Genomic DNA, 21,487 nt, shown 5'->3' with positions numbered 1-21,487 from the left:
ACACACACACACACACACACACACACACACACACACACACACACACAAATTGACAATCGGTTCACATCCTGCTCCTGATGAATTGCTTTTGTTCCTCAGCCTGCCGGGTTGAACATACGATGTTGTTGAATATGAGTTTTGATTTCATGAGAGCGGATGCAGCAGCAGTCGTACACCGTATCATGACTGATGACTCATGTCACATGTAATGTAATCTGTCGGTGATGTCATACACTTGCAGACCAAGTGCCACCAGTACTGGCCGCATCCGCCAGAAGCGAAGGATTACGGGCACATGCGGGTGAAGTGTCACTCTGAGGAGTGTAACCTGGCGTATGTGACGCGGCAGTTCACTCTGACACACACACAGGTACAGTAGCAAAGGACTCGTCGATCAACAGAGAATTGATCACTTGTTTAATCTTCTCAAATGTGAAAATGTGCTGCTTAACATCATAGTAAATTCAATATTTTGGGGTTTTGGACATTTGGTCAGACAAAACAAGACCAAATGTCTTCATCATTATAACATTATGACCGGCTTTTTTTTTTTTTTATTAAGCGTGTGTAGGATTTTGAGGGAGCTATTGGCAGAAATGGAATATAGTATTAATAAATATGTTTCAAAAGGTTTCATCCAGATCCTACACGCTGCACCTTTTAACTGTTTTCTGATGTCACATCGGCCAAACAATTAAGCGAGAAAACAAAAACACAATTGTGAAAATAATTAGTTGCAACCCTAGCTGCCCTGAAGTTCACACCTGCTTCCATATCCACGTGAAACCTGAGCAAAGCATGGTCACACAACACGGAGCTTTTCTATTTGTATGTTTGCAGTGACATGTAGCATGTTTGTGCCATATGTCACAAAACAGAGTTCACCACGGGCAGCAAACTATCCACAGCCAAACATACAGTCACCTCCGTATGGGTGGCACGGTCTGTGTCTGTGTGTGTGTGTGTGTGTGTGTGGGTGGGCCTGTGCGTGTTAGTGTGTATTAGGTAGGTGGGCAGGTCTTTCTGAGAGGTTTATCCAAATGAGTTTAAAACACTTAATATGGTAGATAATCTGATCAAATTAGCTGTTTTCCACATTGACTTCTGGGGCAAACAGGTAAATAAACAGATAATGCTCAAGGAGGCATGAAGTCACACACATGCACACACAGATACTGCTGTGTGAGCCCATCTGTTCCTCTGGCGGAGCGAGTTAATCCCTGCATGGAGTCACAGGCCACATGACTATTATAAACTCTAAACTCAGCCATTCTCCTCGCCACCTGTCTTCATCTTTCTGTGTGTCACCTACTGGTCACGTGTTGCTCCCGCTACAACCTTTTGCTTTCTCATGTGCTGAATATTGTCAGAATGTTTAAGCCTGTAGCGCTGCAGAGTTAGTCTCATGTGGGGGATGTATTTCCCAAAGGTTACATATCTCTGATTATGCACCTTTATTTTTCGTCTGTGTGTGTGTCAGCGGGGTGAGGAACGTGCAGTCACACACCTGCAGTATGTCGCGTGGCCCGACCACGGCGTACCAGATGACCCCTCAGACTTCCTGCTGTTCATCAGCTCGGTCAGGGAGAGGAGGAGAGGTGAAGAGCCACTACTGGTACACTGCAGGTAACACACGCACACACTCTCACACACACGTATGTGCTGTACCTGTCTCTACTATACACTTCATGCTTTGTTTGTTTGTAATTTCAGTGCTGGGATTGGACGGACAGGTGTTCTGATCACAATGGAAACGGCTCTGACTTTGTTGGATGAGGGTCGGCCGGTGTTCCTGCTGGACATTGTCAAAACATTGAGAGATCAGCGAGCCATGATGATTCAGACCACGGTACGGAGAAACAGAGCAAGGATTTCTGCCACAGCGATTGTTCTCTCCTTTATTAGATTCTTTATCAGGGTCACCTGTCGCTTGAGAGAAGTTGAAGCTGTCCTTAATATTCATTATCTGTAGTTTCTAAATATCTCAGCCGATTACAAGCTTTTAATCATCATAAGGCCCAGCTGGTTTGTCTTCTACATGTGGTCTAAGACTCGTTAAACTTGCACTTTTTAGTTTGTTTTATAGGAATATCTGGCTTGACAGAAGATGGGACATAACCACAGAGAATATCAATATCATTTGCTGAGAAGAGCTCTTTAAAATGCTCAGTTAACATCTTAGCCACATGCTTTCTCTTTGGCTCAATTAAATCTGCTCAAATGCATGTATTTATTTAAAAGACAACATTTTGGTTTTCATATTTCATTAGGCACACACAATTAGTTTTAAATGTCCGGAATTTGGTTTAATGGATGGGAAAGTGTTACTCATTGCTTTGATGGGAGGTAGTGCTGGGAATATGGCAGCCCTCCAGTCACCAGCCTGTTTCAAGGCCACTGCTGCCACCACTATAACCCTTATTTTGAAAAACGATCCAGTCCCCGAGGCTACTTCTCTCGGATGTATTTGTGCTGATGGAACTTTTCCTCAGGTTTCCCTCATATGTTTGTGTCCCTGACAGTAATGGAAAACATGCACAGTCAGAGGACAAACCTTTCCATCTTTCTTAAGCAGTCTTTCTTTCTTACGCTCTGCCACAACTGTTTGATTTCCCATGAAATTTTGTAAAGATGGTCACAATTTCAAGGTAACCAGTCCTGCTGACTTTTTAAAATTTTGAGTGAAATGTTGGAACAACTGTTGGATGGACTACCGTGAAATTTGGCACATGCATTTATGTCGTCAGGAGGAATTGTAATTACTCTGGTGATCCGCTGACTTTTATATATAACGCCATCATCGGGTCAAATATTTAATTTTTTCAATATTTTGGTTTAGAGTATCTGCAAAATGAAAGACATTCCCATCAACCTCAGCTGTGCTCTGTGCGTAGTGCTAATTAGCAACTGCTAACATTTTAAACGAAGATGTTGAGGATTGTAAACGTTATACCTGCTAAATACCAGAATGTTAGCATGCCGACGTTAGCATTTAGCTCAAAGCACAGCTGGGCCAAAGTACAGCCTCACAGAGCAGCTTGCATGACTCTGTGTTGATAACAAAAAAAAAGGTTTTAGAAAATGCTTCTCAAACTGCAGTAAAAAGTATATTTTTGGGGACTATTGTCACTCATGCATTAATCCGTATTAAGTGTGTTAGTGCTGGCTCGTTGATGTGTTTTAATAGATTTTGCACAACAGTTAAGCTCTATGACACAGAAAAATAAGCTTTCACAGACAACACTTGTTAGTAGGATCAGTCCATTGTTGATCTTGTTCTTTTTATGGAATTTAATGACGAGGAAAATGTTAAATCTAATCAGTTCTACCCTTTCAAAAACACTTGTGTAACAGCTAGTAACGCTTTGTTTGTTGTGTGTTTCAGTGTCAGTTCCAGTTTGTGTGTAACGCCATTCTGCGAGTCCACAAAGGGGAACAACAGGGATCTACAGCACGGTAGCCCAAATCACCAACAGGACCAGAACAGACACACTTAGCCTCATCTCATTGCAGGCGACTGCCACAGAGGGACTATAACAGATTAACCTCTGTCGCTGCCCGTGGGATCGGTACACAGACTGGATAATGAGAGTATAACCAGCTTCAGAGCACAGCTGTCTGTGGTCTGTGTAGCCTAGATTCAATGTGGGTATGAATCTTACACCTAGTCGGCCTTAGTCTTTGCTGATAGTACATGTAGCATGTAGAGGCTGCGGTCTCCATAGATGTTGGTGTAAAACTGATGCTATTTTCTGTCCAAGAGGCCACACAGGACTGTTGCCTCTACTTATTTAGCTATGTGTGCCTTAGACTGACGCCTCCCAGTCGATGGATCGAACGGGGCGGCAGAGGCAGACCAGGATGATTATAATCTGTAGTTTATCTGTGTGTCCAAAGATGAAGAGCGAGGCAGGCTTTAGACCACTACAGCAGATACTGTAAGGTCACGATGGTGCAGCACCGCACGCTGTCCGCCAGAAGAGCACCAAACCCGACTGTTCAGCACTCTTAAATTATTAAGACACTAAATAAACACAATGATTTATACTCTTGTGTATGCTTTGTCATTTCATCTGATAGTGAATGTTATGAATTAGATCATTAAATGAGGATCAGTTTATGTTTAGACTCTTTTTGGAGTCTTATACATGCCTTTTTTTATATTTCCTTGCAGAATGAAGCTGCTCACTGAAGTGAAGAGTAGTCTGCTCATTTAACCTTCAGCTGACTTCCTCTAAAGCTGGCGTCATGTCAGTGAAACTATCTCAGCATCAGAAATTAGCCCAAAGTGTGTCTGGCTAGGGCAACATATTGTTTTAAAAGAATGGCACCACAACCAAATGTAATATGCGAGGATTTCAGTATCATGCAGGCTTATAATGTTGTGTAATTCACTGTTTTTATATTTGTGCTTTGGTAGTACTTTTTTTTTTTTTTACGAACAGTATCATCCAGGTATGAAGAGTAGGAGTGCAATTTGCAAAGTACCAACTAAAACCAAATAAGTATCATGTCATCATTTCACTTATAAACTATGTACAGAAGCGACTGACTCAAAATCTTCATATTTTTGGTCCAACAGTTGCACATCTGAGGGTGTGTGTAGAGTTAGTTTGTAAAAGTAAGGATGAGGTGGAAGCACACTCAGTGGTGGAGTTATGATTTTGTACTTTATCATAATTGAATAGTTTATTTCTAAGAAAAACACTAATTTGTGGTTGGCCCCATTTATTTGTGTTTGTACGGTGTGGAAATGGGAAATTTGGGGAAAGTTTTATTATTGGTACGGACTTGATAAATAAAAATATTGAAATAAAAAATGTCATAAAGTCTTAAAAATAATTTATAACCTGATTTCAATATTTTTAAGGTGCAATAAAATTGAATGAGTATTTTTAACCCAATGAAAAATAAATACGGTATTTCATATTTTTTGCCAGAATTGTATTCTTGGCAGTGCGGAGAGAGCTTCGTAGACGTTCATGATGATACATGTTTTACAGAAAATATATTTGAATAGATGCCTACATAAATATTAATACAAATCCAAACAAATACAAAAAATGTGTTTGTTTTTGACTTGGACTCATGAGCTCAGATTTCTACAGTGCTGGTACGGCTTTGACAAATAGAGCGACATAAATCATAATCATTATGACATGACCCCACCCTGGGAACCACTCAGGATCCACTATTAAGCAGGCGGACCTGTGACAGACAGGTGGCGCTGGTTCGACGGCACTGGTGGGTCAGCCAGTCGCAAAAAACTGAAGTTTGTTCTGCGTGGTGTTTGTGCGCAGGCGCACAACACACTGTTTGTCCAGTTTCGTTGGTTGACTTTTACCTGTGAGGTAGACTAGTTCGATTCGCCGGTGGGATAAGGAACCGCAACCACCGGGGTCCCGGTTCAGAGGTTACACGACTTTCTACCGCCTCCCCCGGCCCAGTGAGGCTCCCACTGCGGGGTGTCGGACGGGTTTTCTCCGGTATTTTAGAGTCGGTGCGCAACAGCGAGCGAAGCAGGAGGCAGGTGCACGAGAGAGGACAGGAGGAGGAGGGCTGCTTGTATTTCCGTGAGAGAGTCCCGTCGTTCACACCGGGCCGAATGGTCGAAAATCAACTGGTTGGCGCCTCGGTGGTCGATCTGTGGTAGTTTCATTAGTATGCGGCTGGAGTCCCCCCCTGCAGCCTGAGGACTGATCGGCAGCCCTGAAGTCTCCTCCGTGCCTGCTAAGTGACTCCTCGCCCCGGGGAGGACGAGGAGGAGGTGGCGGCAGCAGCAGAAGCGGGACCCCGGCTTCACCGACTGTTGCGTGGGGCAGTTTTCACGGACACAACACGGACCACCACCTCACCTTGTGGTTGAGGAAGATGATGGGCTTTCTGCGCCGGACGTTCAGCCACCGTTCCCGAAGCCGCTTCCAGACGAGAGAGAGGGACGAGCGGGACGGTAAAGGGGGAGGAGGAGGAGGAGGAGCAGGAGGGATGACTGGGAACCCCCTGCTCCTGGCCCATCAGCAGCAGGTCGTACACACGCCCGCCGTGGTCAGCGGGGGGGCATCGGTTCACATCCCGGCGGCCGGGACCGCGAGGACCAGCATCAGCTGCCGCGTGCTGCTGCTGGACGGCTCGGACGTCAATGTGGATTTGCCTGTGAGTGTGTGAAGCCCACAGCGGCTTTGTGTGTTGACACTGGCCCGCCAGCGTGTGTAAATAGAGTACGTGGCGCAGGACTAGGTGGTAGACCAGGTCAGTGAGGGTCAAAGTGCGGCCCGGGGACCCCGGAGGGACCCTGTGGGGGGTTCCTGGTGGTTCGCTGTAAAAGTGAGAGACAGGTGACATTGACCATGTTTAGCCTGGAGTCAGGGCTGTTGTCCATTTACTTTCAACTTTTTAAATTCAAAATATAAGGAGAAACTGCCACTAAGGTTGATTGGAATAATTACAAGTTAAAGTTGTTAAAGTTAAAGTTGAACACAATCCTGGTTAGATAATATGTTGAAGTGAATATGCTTTTTATTTTGCCATTCATGGAGCAGACATGCAGCGTCAATTAAGGCTCAAACTATTTTGAACAGTGATCAACTATAAACAAAAAGGATTTGCTGTTTTTCTCTTTTTTTATATCATTTTATATCAGTTTTGGACTGATGGCCAAACAAAATGAACAACTTGAAGACCTCATCTCTGGATATAGAACATAGTTGTTGTTTTGTTGTGTTGGATATTTATTTGGCTAAACAGAGGAATCAGCGAAGTAAATCACTTGTAGCTGAAGTTTAAATCGATAACGAACAATGTGTCTAGAATGTGTCTATTGGAAGTTCAGCAGAGAAAAGTTACCAAAGTTTCAGTGCCTGTATCGTTATAGTGGCCTTTATAGTAGCCTGTTAGTGTGTGTGTGTGTGTGTGTGTGTGTGTGTGTGTGCCTCTTCCTGTACTGTGAGAGGAGAAGCTCCAGATGGTGTTATGATCTGCCAAGTCATCACATTACTTCCCCATTTCTGACTGCCGGGAAATCTACCTAAGATAGACCTGAAGCTGCCCAATCCTGTTTACAACGTCTTCCTTTCACTTTGTTCTTCTTCTTCTCTCTCAGTCTATTTGCTTGTATCAGATCTTCCTCAAGCAATCTCTGCTCTCCCCCTCACTCCCTTCCTTGTGCCATTTTCCCCTCTTAATCTTCTTTTACACTCCCTCTGTGGCCTGCTCCCTCGCTCATCGTCTTACTCTTTCACACTCTGCCTCCTCCTTCTTCTCCTTTTTCCTCCTGTTCTCCGTCCATCTCCCTTTAATTCCCCGACTCCCTGATCTGATTTTAACTGTGGGGACTCTGTGTCACAGACGAGTGCTACGAGTGTGTGAGGGGTAGGTGGGATGATGAGCGAGTGTGTGGGCATTCGTGCGCAAGTGGCTTCTCGTAAGATGTTTTCATTTTGAAGGTTGCGTGTGTCACCGAAGCTGCTGCGTGCATGCGTCACCTCTGAAACGCCCGGACGGTGTATAATGGGTTATCAAGAGTAGCGAGAGTATTTCTCTTACAGACCAACGGGGAGATTACAGCGCTAACACAAAGCCATAGCTCCAACAACTAAATGACGCTGGGCTTGTCAAGCTGGTAGCTTAGTCGAAGGTGTGTTGGAACAAGTTGCCACATGCCGGGTGTGCTGAGCAGAGCTGAAAATTGGCCATTAAAGCTTATTAGCCTGTCACTTCAAAAATATATTCACTCAAGTGTGTGTCACATTTCTGCCACATCATGTGCACCCGTGTAATAGAGGCCATGATTTCTATCAGCCTCTCTAAAACTACATGCTGCAGAATGAGCAAGAGCGTGATTCCCTCACCCCCCCCCACCCCCTCGTCCCCAATCCCTTAATACCACTGATTTCCTCACACATTCATAGGCGCACCAGGAAGTTTAGAGTTGTTATCAGGATCCAAAGTACAAGGCTGTCATCTTTCTACACACCCACTGTGTGTTATATGGGGCAGACTGGGGTCAGGTCTTCATGCTGGGCGATGAGGCACATCTGCTCGAGTGAAGTTTGGGACAAAATGTTTTGCTTCAGTACAGTGACGTGTGTGTTATTAACCAAGGCCTGAGTAAAGACCTCTCCCCTCAGTGGCTTGCCCTTCTCTTTTTGACCCACACGCACACACACACACACACACAGACAGACAGCCACCTTCACGTCCACTTTAACTCGTTTTGTGCCCGTTATTGTCTTTCGTGCCTACATTACTGGGAAATCTGGCAGCCACCTGCATGGTGAAACTCGAGTTTTAAGACTCAATTCATCCGGAGAGGATCAGGTTACTACAGTGCAGGAGATGAGAATAAACAAGCATGAAGCTCAGCCACAAATATTTGCCCTTTTGTTCTTCCTTTGTAGAGCAAGTCTAAAGGCCAGGACCTTTTTGACCAGATCATGTATCACATAGATCTGGTGGAGACGGACTACTTTGGATTGCAGTACATGGACTCGGAGCAAGTCTCAGTGAGTAACGAGCTCTCTTACTTCTCTCACAGTCGCCCACAAGCTGATAAAACTAATTTTCCCCTTCCTATTCTTTTCTCTCTCCTAGCACTGGCTGGATATGTCCAAGCTGATAAATAAACAGATCCGAGGTAAGTTCAACTTAGACTCTTTGTCCAATTAGGCCTACTCGTGTTGTGTGTGCTGGAAAATGTGCAGTATGTGGAAGCAGGTAAGTGGGGAGCAGGTGCCGCATTATCCAATGTTGACAGGGTGATTAGCATTTGCATTCGGAGCCGTACCCTTGTTTACCTCTCCAGCTTGTGACAGAGAGATGAATGGTACAGGAGAGACTGATGTCCTACTGGTTCGCCGGTCCTTTTGTGCTTCAGGGGCCTCAAAAGAAGAGTCTGATCGATGTTAAAGTTAAACAGGAAAGGAATAATAGAGTAGGTTGCAAAGAAATACAGGTGAATAAAGATTCATGGCCTGTCTGACGGTGATGGATGAGATAAAACGGATAAAATAAATCATAAGACGATTTGATTTGATTGATAAATTGCTACTTTATCTTTGTCTACCTCTTTGTCTCTCACACATACACACACCTACACATTCAGTATTTATTTTTTTACACTCTGCTCTCTCTTTTTGGTCTTTTAGACGGGCCTCGATACAAGCTGTTCTTCAGAGTGAAATTTTACTCTTCAGAGCCAAATAACCTGCGTGAGGAATTTACAAGGTAAAGATCTCTCACACACACACAAATCAGACACTCACACACACTTGGTTTTCTCAGGAGCCCAGTGCGGAGGTCTAAAGGGGATGCGGGGCTAATTACTTTGCTGCTGTGGGCAGATTCAAATCAAGGCCGAACGAACAGAGACTTGTTAAAACAAATGATGTGTCAGAGATGAGGAAAAGCCTGTAATACGGCAATTGATTTATGTCCGGTGAGCCTCTCACTCTGTGTGTTGATGTTTGTTTTTTTACACCAACAGGTATCTGTTCGTGTTGCAGCTTCGACAAGATATTCTGTCTGGCAAGTAAGTTCCTTTGTCGCTGTTAACGCAGACAAATGTAAACACTACAGTACAACATACTCGGAGACAGATATGTATACACAAATACCTCCATTTTATATATCACATACATATGATCATATTACATATTTTGTACACATCGAAAGGATTAGTTCGACATTTTTGGGAAACACGTTTATTTACTCTAAGTGAGTCGAGAGACAAACAGGAGAGGATGAGAACTTGGTGCTGTATAAGTCAGCTTGATAAGTGTGTTTGATTCGTTGCCCAGCAGGTAACTTCATTACACAAATAATAAGGATAGGAAGTCAATTACAGGTCCAAATATAAAGAGCGGGAAGTGGAAACATACTGACAATTACTTCCTATCCTAACAATTCAACAATTAACGTGGTTGTTAGGAGGTCAAGTCAGGTAACAGTTGTTTGTTTGATATGTTAATTAACCCCGGAAACAGCAGCTGGCAGTGGTTTAGACATTACAAACGCATGGTGTACAACCATTTATTCAAAACCCACAGAACTTGTTTTTTAATTCTAATGGAGAGCCAAAAGTTTACAACAATACTAAATTTGATCATGAATTATAAGGAAATGTGTTTCAAAATGATGCCAAAGACTTCTATGATATTTATTTAGATGGAGAGCTGTAGCCAGACAAAACATTCTGTCAGAGTCTTGCCTTTTGATATTTGACTCTATTACTATAACATTCATTAAAGAACTGTAACAAGCTGATACAGAATATATATGTGATGGTGTGAGACAATAAGCATCATCACAATCTTAAAGCTACTTGAGGGTAAACAAAAGAAGAAAACTATCATTTTAATGGAGGTAAATGTTAAGCTTATGAATGGTGAAAAATATGCAATTTAATAAAAAAATGTCCCTCTGTGTCTGTAAGAAATGTTGACCTCATTACTGGCGTCTAATGGAAGATAAAGATTAAAACGATTTCTGAAAAGCCTTGTTAACAGAAGAAAACATTTGGTAATTTCTCTTAATCTGTCAAGAATTCTGGTTCTCAAAAGTAGCGTTAAACACACTCATCTGTGGGAGCGTCCACACGGGTCGCCTACATTAGAGTTTGGGGTATTCTGTACAGTGGAGCCGGCTTTCTCACACACAAACACAAACCTGCATGCACAAACACACACTCCGACAGCGTGCTACCCCTCTCCCTCCTCCTGACTATCTGGGCCACGCATCCCCAGAGTCCAACTCTATTATAAAGATCAGGAACAGCAGAGGGCTGCTTATTTTCGGAAAAAGGGTTGCTCCTCTTCTCCTTGACACACACACACACACACACACACACACACACACAGTGGAGGGCATTCTTTTATGTCTATCCCACACATGATAACATGTACGCTATGAATGCACTTACACTAAAAACAGCTCATCAGCAGTGTCTCTCTTTCTCTGGTCAGATTGAAATGTCCGTATGATGTCTCAGTAGAGCTGGCGGCATTTTGTTTACAAAGTAAGTAGACTTTTAGATTGATTTTTCACGTTCTGGGAGGCCATTAATCTCCATTCATTTCACTGTGATATGAAAATCTGCTTGCAACATTTAGTCCACTCGTATATATTTGATTTTTTATTTACTGTCTAATTTGTCGTTGGTAAAGCAGTTTTTTCTTTCTCAGTGGTGCGTTTACTTTGACATCCAAGCAAGACATTTATGCAAGCAAGCAAAACTTTATTTACACATAGACACAAACACTATATGGATAGTTTAAAGATAAAACAGTAGACATCAGTATGGTCTGTGCTATCTAAAAATCAAATGCAGAGGTCGAGCAGTAAGCTAAAATGGAAAAGTACAATATAAATTTGGTGGTTCCTTGCATTAAAAATATGCTTTGATGCAGCGTGAACATGCAGAGAGACTATGACATTTTTGCTGAATAGCAGTCATTGTGGCCACAAGAGATAATTACAGGATAATGGTAAAACATAGTGTAACAAGTAGAGAATGCATCTGTACTTGATATCTCTTTCTGTGCTTTCACATCCAGGTGAGATGGGAGACTGTGATCCCCTGGAGCACTCTCCAGAGCTGGTGTCTGAGTTTCGCTTCACTCCCAAACAGAGCGCGCCCATGGAGGCGGACATCTTTGGCAGGTGGTTGGACCTCCGGTGAGTTTGATCATGAATTCAGTGTCAGACTTGTTGTAGAAAATGGGACTTTTACAGCCATATTTCTACACGTACATCTGCACTGGTTGCCACAAAACTTGCTGTGTCAAAGCAACTTATTGGAGGGCGTCCAGTGACCTGAGCAGGTTTATCTCCTCATTGGAGCGAAACAACTGGAGCAAAAAAAAGCTGAGCAGGAAGGGAAGACATTCTGCTGCTGCCTTTCAGCACCAGCGTTTGTACTGATGAGGGCGTCTAAATTTCACCCCCCTGCCTCGGCATCGGCCTCGCTCTCACTGGTTTGTACGAAGGATTAAAGGATTAATCCCTGGAGGGTCTTGATTGATTTTGGGCAATGTTTAACCCAGCCACGGTCTGATTGCTCCCATCTCGGATTAGATTACACACACATGCAGCGCCTCACCAAGCCGACTGAGCCACACAAGGACAAACTCGCACTGAGTTCGCAGTCATTGTTACGCACAACACCGAGACTGAGTGAGGGACGCAGCCAGGGGGTTACCCACTCTGAGTTTACACCAATTAACCAGTAGAGGCCATGCAGCAAGTGGCGTTATTGACACTTTTCTTTTTCAAAGTGTCATAACTGAGGTGACGGATAAAGTGATATTTTTTTTGTGAAAACTTAATGTGGTGTCTGATTTTAAATCCACAGGGGAAAGAGTCCGACAGAAGCAGAGATTTCTTTTCTCAACAAATGCAAGTGGCTGGAACTTTACGGAGTAGATATGCACTTTGTCAAGGTGTGCGAGTGTATTTTACTTTCACAAGTGTCACTTCATTACAAGTGTGTTTGACAACTAAATGTGTGTGTATTGTTTCTTCAGGGCAGAGACGGAGGAGAATATGCACTAGGTCTCACTCCTACCGGCATTTTAGTATTTGAAGGCCGCAACAAAATTGGCCTCTTCTTTTGGTAAGTACATCGAACACATCTCTAGACCGGTGGTTCCCAATGTGGGTGCTGTGGCACCCTGGTGTGACTTCAGGACGGGCCAAGGGTGCAACTAAATCTGTCCATTTTTAAAGTTTCACCACATTTAACACATTTTTACATTATGTTTAAACGCATCACGTTTAACAATGTAAATGAGCAATAAACACCAGAATCTCCTCATTAAAACATTTGCAGTTATGTTGCAGCTAATGACATGACAGCATGACACTGTAACGCAACACGCTTTCTGGCTCCTGACTTTTCCAGGTACATCGCAGTAAATGTCTAAATGGATATATCAATATTTATCAGTAAGTCCGCAGAGCAACTTAACTGCAGACCCTTTTTTCTTGAGTGAATGAGAAAAGGCCTACTGTATATAAATTATCTTGGTATTGGTGTTATCATACCTGTTGAAGGTGCTATGGTTTCCATTTGTTTGGAAAGCACTGCTCTGATCATCTCAACCTTCTTCAATAAGACTCAAGCCTGAGTTACTAATGTAGAGTCATTGGTTTTGTTGTTCATGTGTGTGTGTCTCTGTGTGTTACCCAGGCCCAAAATCACTCGGCTGGACTTCAAAAGGAGTCGACTCACGTTGGCCGTGGTGGAGGAAGACGATCAGGTTTGTATCCTGTCACAAACACTAACACACACCTTGCATACTCACAAGCACACACACACACACACACACACACAAGGCGGCGAACAATATTTGTTTGTTTTCTGACTTCAGGGTCGGGAGCAGGAGCACACGTTTGTGTTCCAGCTGGACAGCTCCAAGAGCTGTAAACACCTGTGGAAGTGTGCCGTGGAGAGCCACGCCTTCTTCCGGCTACGCCAACCAACCACAGGCAAGGCCAGCCGAAGCGACTTCACGCGACTTGGGTCTCGCTTCAGATTCAGGTAGACCTCAGAGACGGACTAACACCTGCTCCTCGTACTCGTGAACTGTGTTATTGACAGCTGGAACGGCACTAAAGAAGGATAACACAAGTTGTCTCACTCAGGTAGTGGTGGACGGCACTAATTTCCAGCACACGGGGAAACAGCCTGTCACACAAAACGGAGCCTGTGTATCTATGGTTACAGTGTATCTATGGTTACATGGACCTGTTCCTATGGCGACTGAAATGTTCCCTTCATATTGTTTGTTTTCTTCTGACCATTATCAGAGACGGTCAAAGCAAATTGTCACACTTGAAGGGCACTTCCTGACATTTGTTAGAGCAGCGAAACAAAGCATTACAAAGTCTGTTTCACGTTGGAGTCGATGGATTCAAAAACAGGAACACCTGTAGCGTGTAATGTAGTCAGTGTGAAGAACAAACTGATGTCAGCTGTTTTAGTAATTTCATGAAGGAAATGAATGCGCATTTGCATGTGCATAAGAGGATATTTTAGGAGCAAAACAGTAAGAAATGCCAAGTCAATTAAATAGAAATATAGTCAAAAATCATGTGAACTTCTTTTGCTGAATTACTTTAATCTCGGTTTTGCGTTAAGTTTCTGTGTTTTCATAAACTACACTAGTTTTTATACATTTTTATTTATTCTTTACTTTACCTGCTTTCTCATTCAACCTCTCAATCGTAAAGGAATGATAGTCTCATCAAAGACTTTGCCTATTAAACTATTTAAGGAGCAGTCTTCTTGATAGTGGCACAATAACAACTGACTATATTTATTTTCCATCCTTAAAGAGGTGAATTCTGAACACATGAACTGGAGTCAGACTGCACTGTGGTTGCTTTATAATAACAACTTGTATACCTTTCCCCGTCTTCTATGTGTTGGTCTCAGTGGTAAGACAGAGTATCAGGCCACTCGTGGAGGCCGAGTGAGGAGAGCCAGCACATTCGAGAGAAGGCCGAGCAAGAGGTACCCCTCCCGAACACAGTCGCTGAGCAAAGGTGAGTCGTGTCAGCACATGTAAAAGTTGATGACTAACAGCACCTACTTAGTCCTTTATGTGCCTGCACGTGTTATCATAGAGGCCACATACTGTTTTAGTTCATTGTAATTCAGGAACACTTGATTATTTCAGAGAAAAGCTGCAGCCTGTAAAATATTCAGCCCTTCCAAAAATGTCTAAAATAAAGTGCTCATTCAACAGGTTCCTTATTCTTAAGCAGGTCTTAAAACACCCGCGGTACTCCTTAATATTCCCACCATCTGTGAGCTACAGTAGCTTTAGATGCCTCTAGAATATCATTAATGAATGATCAGGTGCAGACTGTGAACTGTATTTACTTCCACACACCTTTTATTTATTGGACAAAAATGAATGAAGATTCAAGTGTTGATAACGGTTAACAACATGTATGCAAGGAGTCTGGACTGAAAAACAGACTTACACCAGATAGAAGCTCAGATAAATGAGGATAGAGTGACAAATAGTCATATTTCCTGCTGTTCTATTTTTCTTCTCTCTTTCTGTTAGCTGCCATTTCCCCAGCCAAGCCGTCACATATCGGGTAAAATACACACAAACAACCACAAATACACACATGCACATTCATATTACTGTATTTGTGAGGACATTCCTTTTATTACATTCATTCCTTATCCTCTAACCTTGACCTTAATCCACATAACGGCCTGGATAATCTTAACACTAACACAAAAATAGCCCTGTGTAAAAGAAAGTGAAATGGTCGTCACTTTGTAGGGTTTTCCTCACCTTGTGAGGATACTTTGCTTGGTCTAAACACATAAAGAAGTTAATGTTTTCAGTTGGTTTGATAATCTGCTGTCAGTGATTGTTGTCCATATTTTCCAGCTCTCACGCCAGCCCTGATCCCAGCCTACATCCAGTGAGTGACCTCAGATAACCTACTTTTAAACACACACACACGCGCAGCAGCCACTGATCTGGCTCCGCTCTTGTGACAACATTTAATTTCGGCGTCTCTTCAATCTGTCTCCTCTTCTCCCCTCCAGTACCAGCACAACATTCCTATTGGCCACGAGCCGTGGCACCCGCCCCACCCGGCTCTCACACCTCCAGTTTACCTGCACCACTCCGGGGACAAACCATCACACAGGTAAGACAACCAACCACAGAGAGCAGGGTGTAGAGATACTCCAGGACATTGATTTTTAAATTGCTTCAAGAATGATGCGAGTCAGTCTCAGGGGTCCTTGATCAGAAATTGATTTTTAGACAAAGTCACTCATCTCACATTCCAAATGATCTGTTTTTCACCACACTTCATGTCACTCATAAACCTCACATGTCTGTGTTTGTCTCGTCTGCCTGTGTGTGTGTGCGTGTGTGTGTGTGTGTGCGTCTGTGTGATCCTCCATCTCCCTGTGACGTTCAGGCCTTCTTCCCAGTTTGCGAGTCCCGTGTCCAGTCATCCTCCCGCCCCACAGCGCACCAGCGGCACCTTCCCAGGATCGATCAGTGTGGTTTACAGGGATAAGGTCATGACCGCACTTTGACCTCTGTTTGAACTGGGAATCTGTTTCCAACCCAGACTCTTAACACTGAGAATTACACAGACTGGTGTCCCAGAGAGAGAGAGAGAGAGAGAGAGAGAGAGAGAGAGAGCGGCTCCTTTGATGGATTCAATGGGAAAAGTTGCCCCCATCATCCTCATCACCTCTGTCATCATCCATTTGTCACATCGCCTCATGTGTTTCAGTGTACGCCTTCATGAGATATCCCAAAAAGGAGCAATGGGAGAGACATGAGGTGAAAGGGACGGGTGCAACAGGAAGTTATTTAACTTTGGGCCTCTTATCGACACGGTCAACAGTTGCATCAACAGCTGTGGCTGTGACACACAGCTTGTGGAGGCAATTAAGGCACTTTAAAACTGACCACCATTGTAATGATTGCTGAAATTTGCATAAAAAACCTCCTTTCATGTTGTCATTACTATGACTTACACCTAGAAATCTGTATATTCATGGGTACATCGCAAACAGGAACTGCTGATGGCTCATACGGAATACTTTTGATGGTGCCAGTTTGCCAAAATGTAAAGTTGTAGCTCACAGCTAACTCACTGACTAAATGGTAACGTTATATTTCCTGTTTACAGATTCCAAATCCATTAAATTGCTAATAAAATTAGAGCATGATTATCCTGCTGAAGTAAGAGTAAGAATACCAAAAATAAAAGTGACAAAATCCATCGATACTCATTTTCTTCGGGTTGTACCAAATATTGTTTTTTTGACATGACTAAGACTCAGAATGTCTCATCAACATGGTTCATATACAGATATAAAGTGTCCAACTTTCAAAACCCTTGACATAGAGTAAATCACACCACTAAAACACAAATGAAATTAGGATAGGACCAGGTGTAATAGCTTTGTGCCTTGCTTTATTTGTGGACCTTTTCATGTACTCGTGGCTGGTGTTTTAATCCTTCGACATGTTTACCACAGGATCACAAATCTGCCTTGAAGATAAAATGTGTCTTCATGCATGATAAAGCGTATGACACTAATTTATCAATATCACTTTAATTTGAATGAGATAAAGTGATGCGAGTGAGGTAATTCTCAACGGGTGGAAGCACATACTGTATGCTGGTTTAGGGATTGAGCTGCTTTAAGCTATATTGTTATAGTTCAGTGTGAAATAGATGCGTAGAATGTGTTGTTGTGCTTTCAAAGACAGGTTTTTAAATAAACTTTACATTATTATAGCAGGTTGTGAATTTGCTGAATCAACCAACTGTTTACAGAAAATGTGGTCAATGTTTTTGCATTATCGTGTGTTGACGTACTCGGCTTTTCAAATAAACAATGTTTATAATTGCAAAGAAAAAAGTAAAAATCTGCAAAGATCTGTCTGACCTTCATTGTTTTATAACTTAAGCCCTCTTGTAACAGTCTTATACTGTCTATCTCCACATCTACAATGGTGTTTGTTGAATATTCTCTAGAACCTTGAGTCAGAAAGTTTGAATGATTAGAATTCAAAGAATAATGATTTATTTGAATATTACAGTTTGTGGAGGAGAAAATACTTTGATTGCATATGTTGTCTTTAGTTTCCCTCTGAGTGGTCCTGCTTCAGACCATCAGTTCAGCATTGAAGAGAATGAGAGTTCGTATTCTGGCAAGATCCACCACCATCACCGCCGCCACACACACAGCCAGGAAACGCTCTGTCACACACACACCAAGAACAGTGAGTACTCTCAGCCTGAGGGAGAGCCGTCCAATCTGTGATATGTCAATACACTGATGCTCTTTCCGTCCTCATCGCTGTATGAATCACAGAAAACATATTTGCCCAATTTGAGGCTAGATTTTGCTCTAAAAAGAATGTAACTATAGAAGATACCCTCTTGCTTTGATAAATTGGACTGCTGAAGCCTCCAATAAGCTTCAGATAAACGTTGGAATATGGTTTTGCACAAAGGACTGCAGATTTTGGCCCAGTCTCTTATAATAAAAGTGCATCCTGAAGGTATCTCTTAATGTTCATGGCCAGTATGAACCAAAGGAATGATTACAGCAAGAAAAAAGCGTCGGGTGACTACCGTTTTAAGACATTTTTGTGTTTTGGGTGAACTGCCCCTTTTAAACACATTTTCTTGTGTTTTTTTCTTTCTTTACAATAAAGATTATTTTCTGTTTATGTACAAAAGCTTTTGTAAAAATGTGCCACTGTGGATGAAAATCAATAATATAACGCATTCATACGATACACTTTTTAGACACGGACTTCCTCAGGTATTACACAAGTAGCCAAATGAGCCTGTTCATGCTAACGAATCAACGGTGTCCAAAAAGTAGCATGTCTACACAATACCTAATGTAGCGTAGAGTTCATTTTCTCATTAAACTTTGTGTGCATTAGAACGCCGAGCTCCTCACTGCCCTGGAGATGAGTTGGATGTCTCCCAGTCTCTGCACAAGGCTCTAGAGTCAGACGGTGAATCTCCTCCCTGGCCTTCGCTGCACGTCAACATGGACAACAAGGTCAGACACTGTCCCCACACACTGCTTCCCCATTCTGCTCACAATAAGATCCCAAGTTTCTTTACTCCCTGTTCCCCTGCCAGGGAGAGGAGAAGCAGCTGTCTGAAAAGTCTCTGCACCCTCCTAACTCCCCGGCGATGCTCCCTGATCATCTTAAGTGTAACATCCTCAAGGCCCAGATGGAGGCGGCCTTCAGGGTGAGTACCAAAGCAGACTTCCACCTAACCATCAAAGTGTCCAGTGCAGTGTATCTAACACCGGTATCCTCTTTTCCTCCACGATGTAGAAGGAAGCTCCAACAACGCCTAGAGGGAAGAACTCAGATGAGACCTTTATTGACAGGCCGGTGCCCTCATCCTATCGTTACAGGCTTAAATATGTTTCTGCACATGTGTATTTAAGACTAACTCTCTATCTGATGATGACTCTGGTCCTCAGGTGTCAGAGTTCATCCCAAGACTCAGCTGCATCCAGTCTGACGGCAGAGAAGACGCCACATTGGCAAGACCTCAACCCAACGCCGGAGGGGCTGCATCCCAAAGCCAACGTGAGCACCAACCGCAGAAAACGACTGGTCAGACAGTTCAGCTTGTGAGTACACATCACCTTTGATTACTGTCTCCCAACCAGCACTTGAGCTTTCACAAGAGGAACGTTGCGCTCTGGAAAACAATACTCCACAGAGTACTTGAAGCAAAAGCAACACTGTCTCCGCTTTTGAAAAAATGTTATTCAGATCAATGTGCAGGTCATGTAAGTCATTTAGTCTCTCTCAAATTATCTCTCACGCAGTAACCATGAAGATGAAGATAATCTCCCAGAAGCACTTGCAGCAATCTCCTCCGAGAGTGCAGGAAAGTCAGGGTCTAGCAGCTCATTGGACAAACAGATACAGCCGTCCATATTCCCACAGGTGCTCTCAAACACGCACACACACCTTAAAAAACCAGAGTGCATGTTTGTTGAATGCCTCTCAGCATTACTTGTAAGTAAACAGAGGAATGTCTGTTTGTGTGTGTGCGTGTGTGTGTGTGTGTGTGTGTGTACACATTGATGTTTATTCCAGGTGGATAATATGCCAGCACTGGAGCTGGGTATTCCATGCTGTCCCTCTCCTTCGCCTTCTCCCCATCTCTCCCCCTCTTACTACCATAGCTCCATTCCTCGCCTGGTCCCTTACCTTGCTGCCCATAACGACAGGTAACACACCTCAATTCTCAATGTATTTGCTAAAAATCTCCCTCCGGAGATCTGAAGTAAGGATGTGGGGGCATCGTGGTTGAGTGTTACCATACAACCAGGGCTGCAGCTAACAATTATTTTCATTATTGATTAATATGCGGATTCTTCTCTTGATTAATCTGTTAATAATTTTGTCTCTAACATGAGAAAACTAAAAAAACACAGCCTGAGGTGACAAATGTCTTGTTTTGTCTGACCAAGAGTTCAAAACCTAAATATATTCAGTTTGCTTTCATGTGTGACAAAGACACAGCATCAAATCTTCACATTTAAGAAGCTGGAACACGCAAATATTTGGCTTTTTTGCTTATAAAAATGACTAAAGCAAGAACTCTATTATCAAAATTATTGCCAATTATTTTTCCTGTCTGTACACTACTGTCACTGTCCAATAAGGTTTTACAACTTCTTTATCTGTTACTTAACTTCACTTTTTCTGTAGTTACGTCTCTCTCTCTGCCTTTGTAATGCAGAGTTGTCTTCCATTGTTATGATTGTTTGTATCGTCTTTATTGTTCCCTTTTGGCCTTTCATCAGTCTATTACCTGGTTACATGTAGGAAATGAAATGAAAACAGGCACAATTGTGGAGACTTAAATCTTCAAACTTCTTACGACACGAGGTTTGTATCTTTCTATGTTTGTAGCGGAGAGGAAATGAGGTTGGACAGAGAGAAAATACTAAGAGCCCTCCTGATGACGGAGCTCTGAGACCTTGACCCCTGTAACATCATCACCACGTGCAGCAGACCTGGCGTTTAGTGAGGAAAGTGGGAACAGAGGACCCAAAGTCGTTGGCTGCAATCAACATTTGTATATTTGCATAATACATTCAGCAGTTAAAAATATAGATTTACATAAAAAGCAATTGTTATATATTGGCTTAATTGTTTGTTTTAGAAGGACGGTTCTTTGTATCCATTAAACTGAAACTGTTGAATCTACAAGTGAGATAGAACAAAATTGATTCACTGCCTAACTGACTCCCTCTCACATACACACACACACACACACACACACACACATTACAGACAAGATACATATGTGACTGGTGCTGCCTGCATGATAAATATGTTACATGATGAAATATTAATCTGACTTACTTTGGGGTTATGTTTATCTTTCATGTCACCGACACATCAACACTGTGTCCGTGTTCAGGCCTAAACTGTATTTCAGACAGCGACTGTTGAAGCATTGATCTCTGCACTTTAAGTTACAGAGGCTGAAGTGAAAGTAAATTTCAAATCAGTTTTTTCAAAATGTAAATAGACATTGTACTTAATACAGAGCAGGCTACGTTCCTTATGTCAGATATCCATTTTTGAGATGCCAAAACATTTGCAGCATTTGAGTTTTAAGAAACTTCCTGAACCAAGTGAACTAAAAGTGAACTGAATCGACTCAGTGAAGGAGACGGTGAAACCGGATTGTCCTGCAGCTGCAGTCTCAGTTCATCCACTGGGAGGAGACATATCTGCGGTCACATCTGAGGACACTGATCCTGTACTACAGGTTGTCACGAGGAACAGATTGCGGATCACAATTCTTTACATGCAGTTTTCAACACAGGTCAAAATGCCAAAACGGATCTCAGAAGTCATGTTGTTGGTGTTAGCTTTTGTTTAAGCGTAACCCTGCTGCTTCACAACTTTATTTCATCTCT

At 42.8% G+C, this 21,487-nt stretch overlaps 2 protein-coding genes across 2 annotated transcripts in view; both read left to right on the top strand.

Annotated features, from left to right (window-relative positions):
- ptpn3 (protein tyrosine phosphatase non-receptor type 3) overlaps positions 1-4,047 on the top strand; it is a 17,645-nt gene extending 13,598 nt beyond the window's left edge. Inside the window, exons 24-27 of the mRNA XM_031853062.1 lie at positions 242-370; positions 1,481-1,626; positions 1,714-1,849; positions 3,386-4,047. Coding sequence (XP_031708922.1) covers positions 242-370; positions 1,481-1,626; positions 1,714-1,849; positions 3,386-3,460 — 486 coding nt within the window. The 3' untranslated portion in view covers positions 3,461-4,047. The remainder of the gene's footprint in view (positions 1-241; positions 371-1,480; positions 1,627-1,713; positions 1,850-3,385) is intronic.
- Positions 4,048-5,015: 968 nt separating this feature from the next.
- epb41l4b (erythrocyte membrane protein band 4.1 like 4B) lies at positions 5,016-21,487 on the top strand. The gene is made up of 23 exons (XM_031853599.1): positions 5,016-6,153; positions 8,397-8,501; positions 8,590-8,632; positions 9,144-9,222; positions 9,482-9,526; positions 10,959-11,011; positions 11,550-11,670; positions 12,347-12,434; positions 12,519-12,607; positions 13,184-13,253; positions 13,365-13,534; positions 14,432-14,541; positions 15,072-15,105; positions 15,411-15,444; positions 15,572-15,675; positions 17,644-17,783; positions 18,459-18,580; positions 18,664-18,777; positions 18,867-18,922; positions 19,019-19,171; positions 19,373-19,493; positions 19,647-19,780; positions 20,469-21,487. Exons 1-23 carry the CDS (start codon positions 5,872-5,874, stop codon positions 20,530-20,532), a joined length of 2,331 nt encoding a protein of 776 aa, XP_031709459.1. The 5' UTR covers positions 5,016-5,871; the 3' UTR covers positions 20,533-21,487.

Source organism: Anarrhichthys ocellatus, unplaced genomic scaffold, assembly GCF_004355925.1.
Source record: "Anarrhichthys ocellatus isolate YVR2014 unplaced genomic scaffold, GSC_Weel_1.0 scaffold13, whole genome shotgun sequence".
Classification (NCBI taxonomy): domain Eukaryota; kingdom Metazoa; phylum Chordata; class Actinopteri; order Perciformes; family Anarhichadidae; genus Anarrhichthys; species Anarrhichthys ocellatus.
This window is presented reverse-complemented; position numbering and strand designations above follow the sequence as displayed.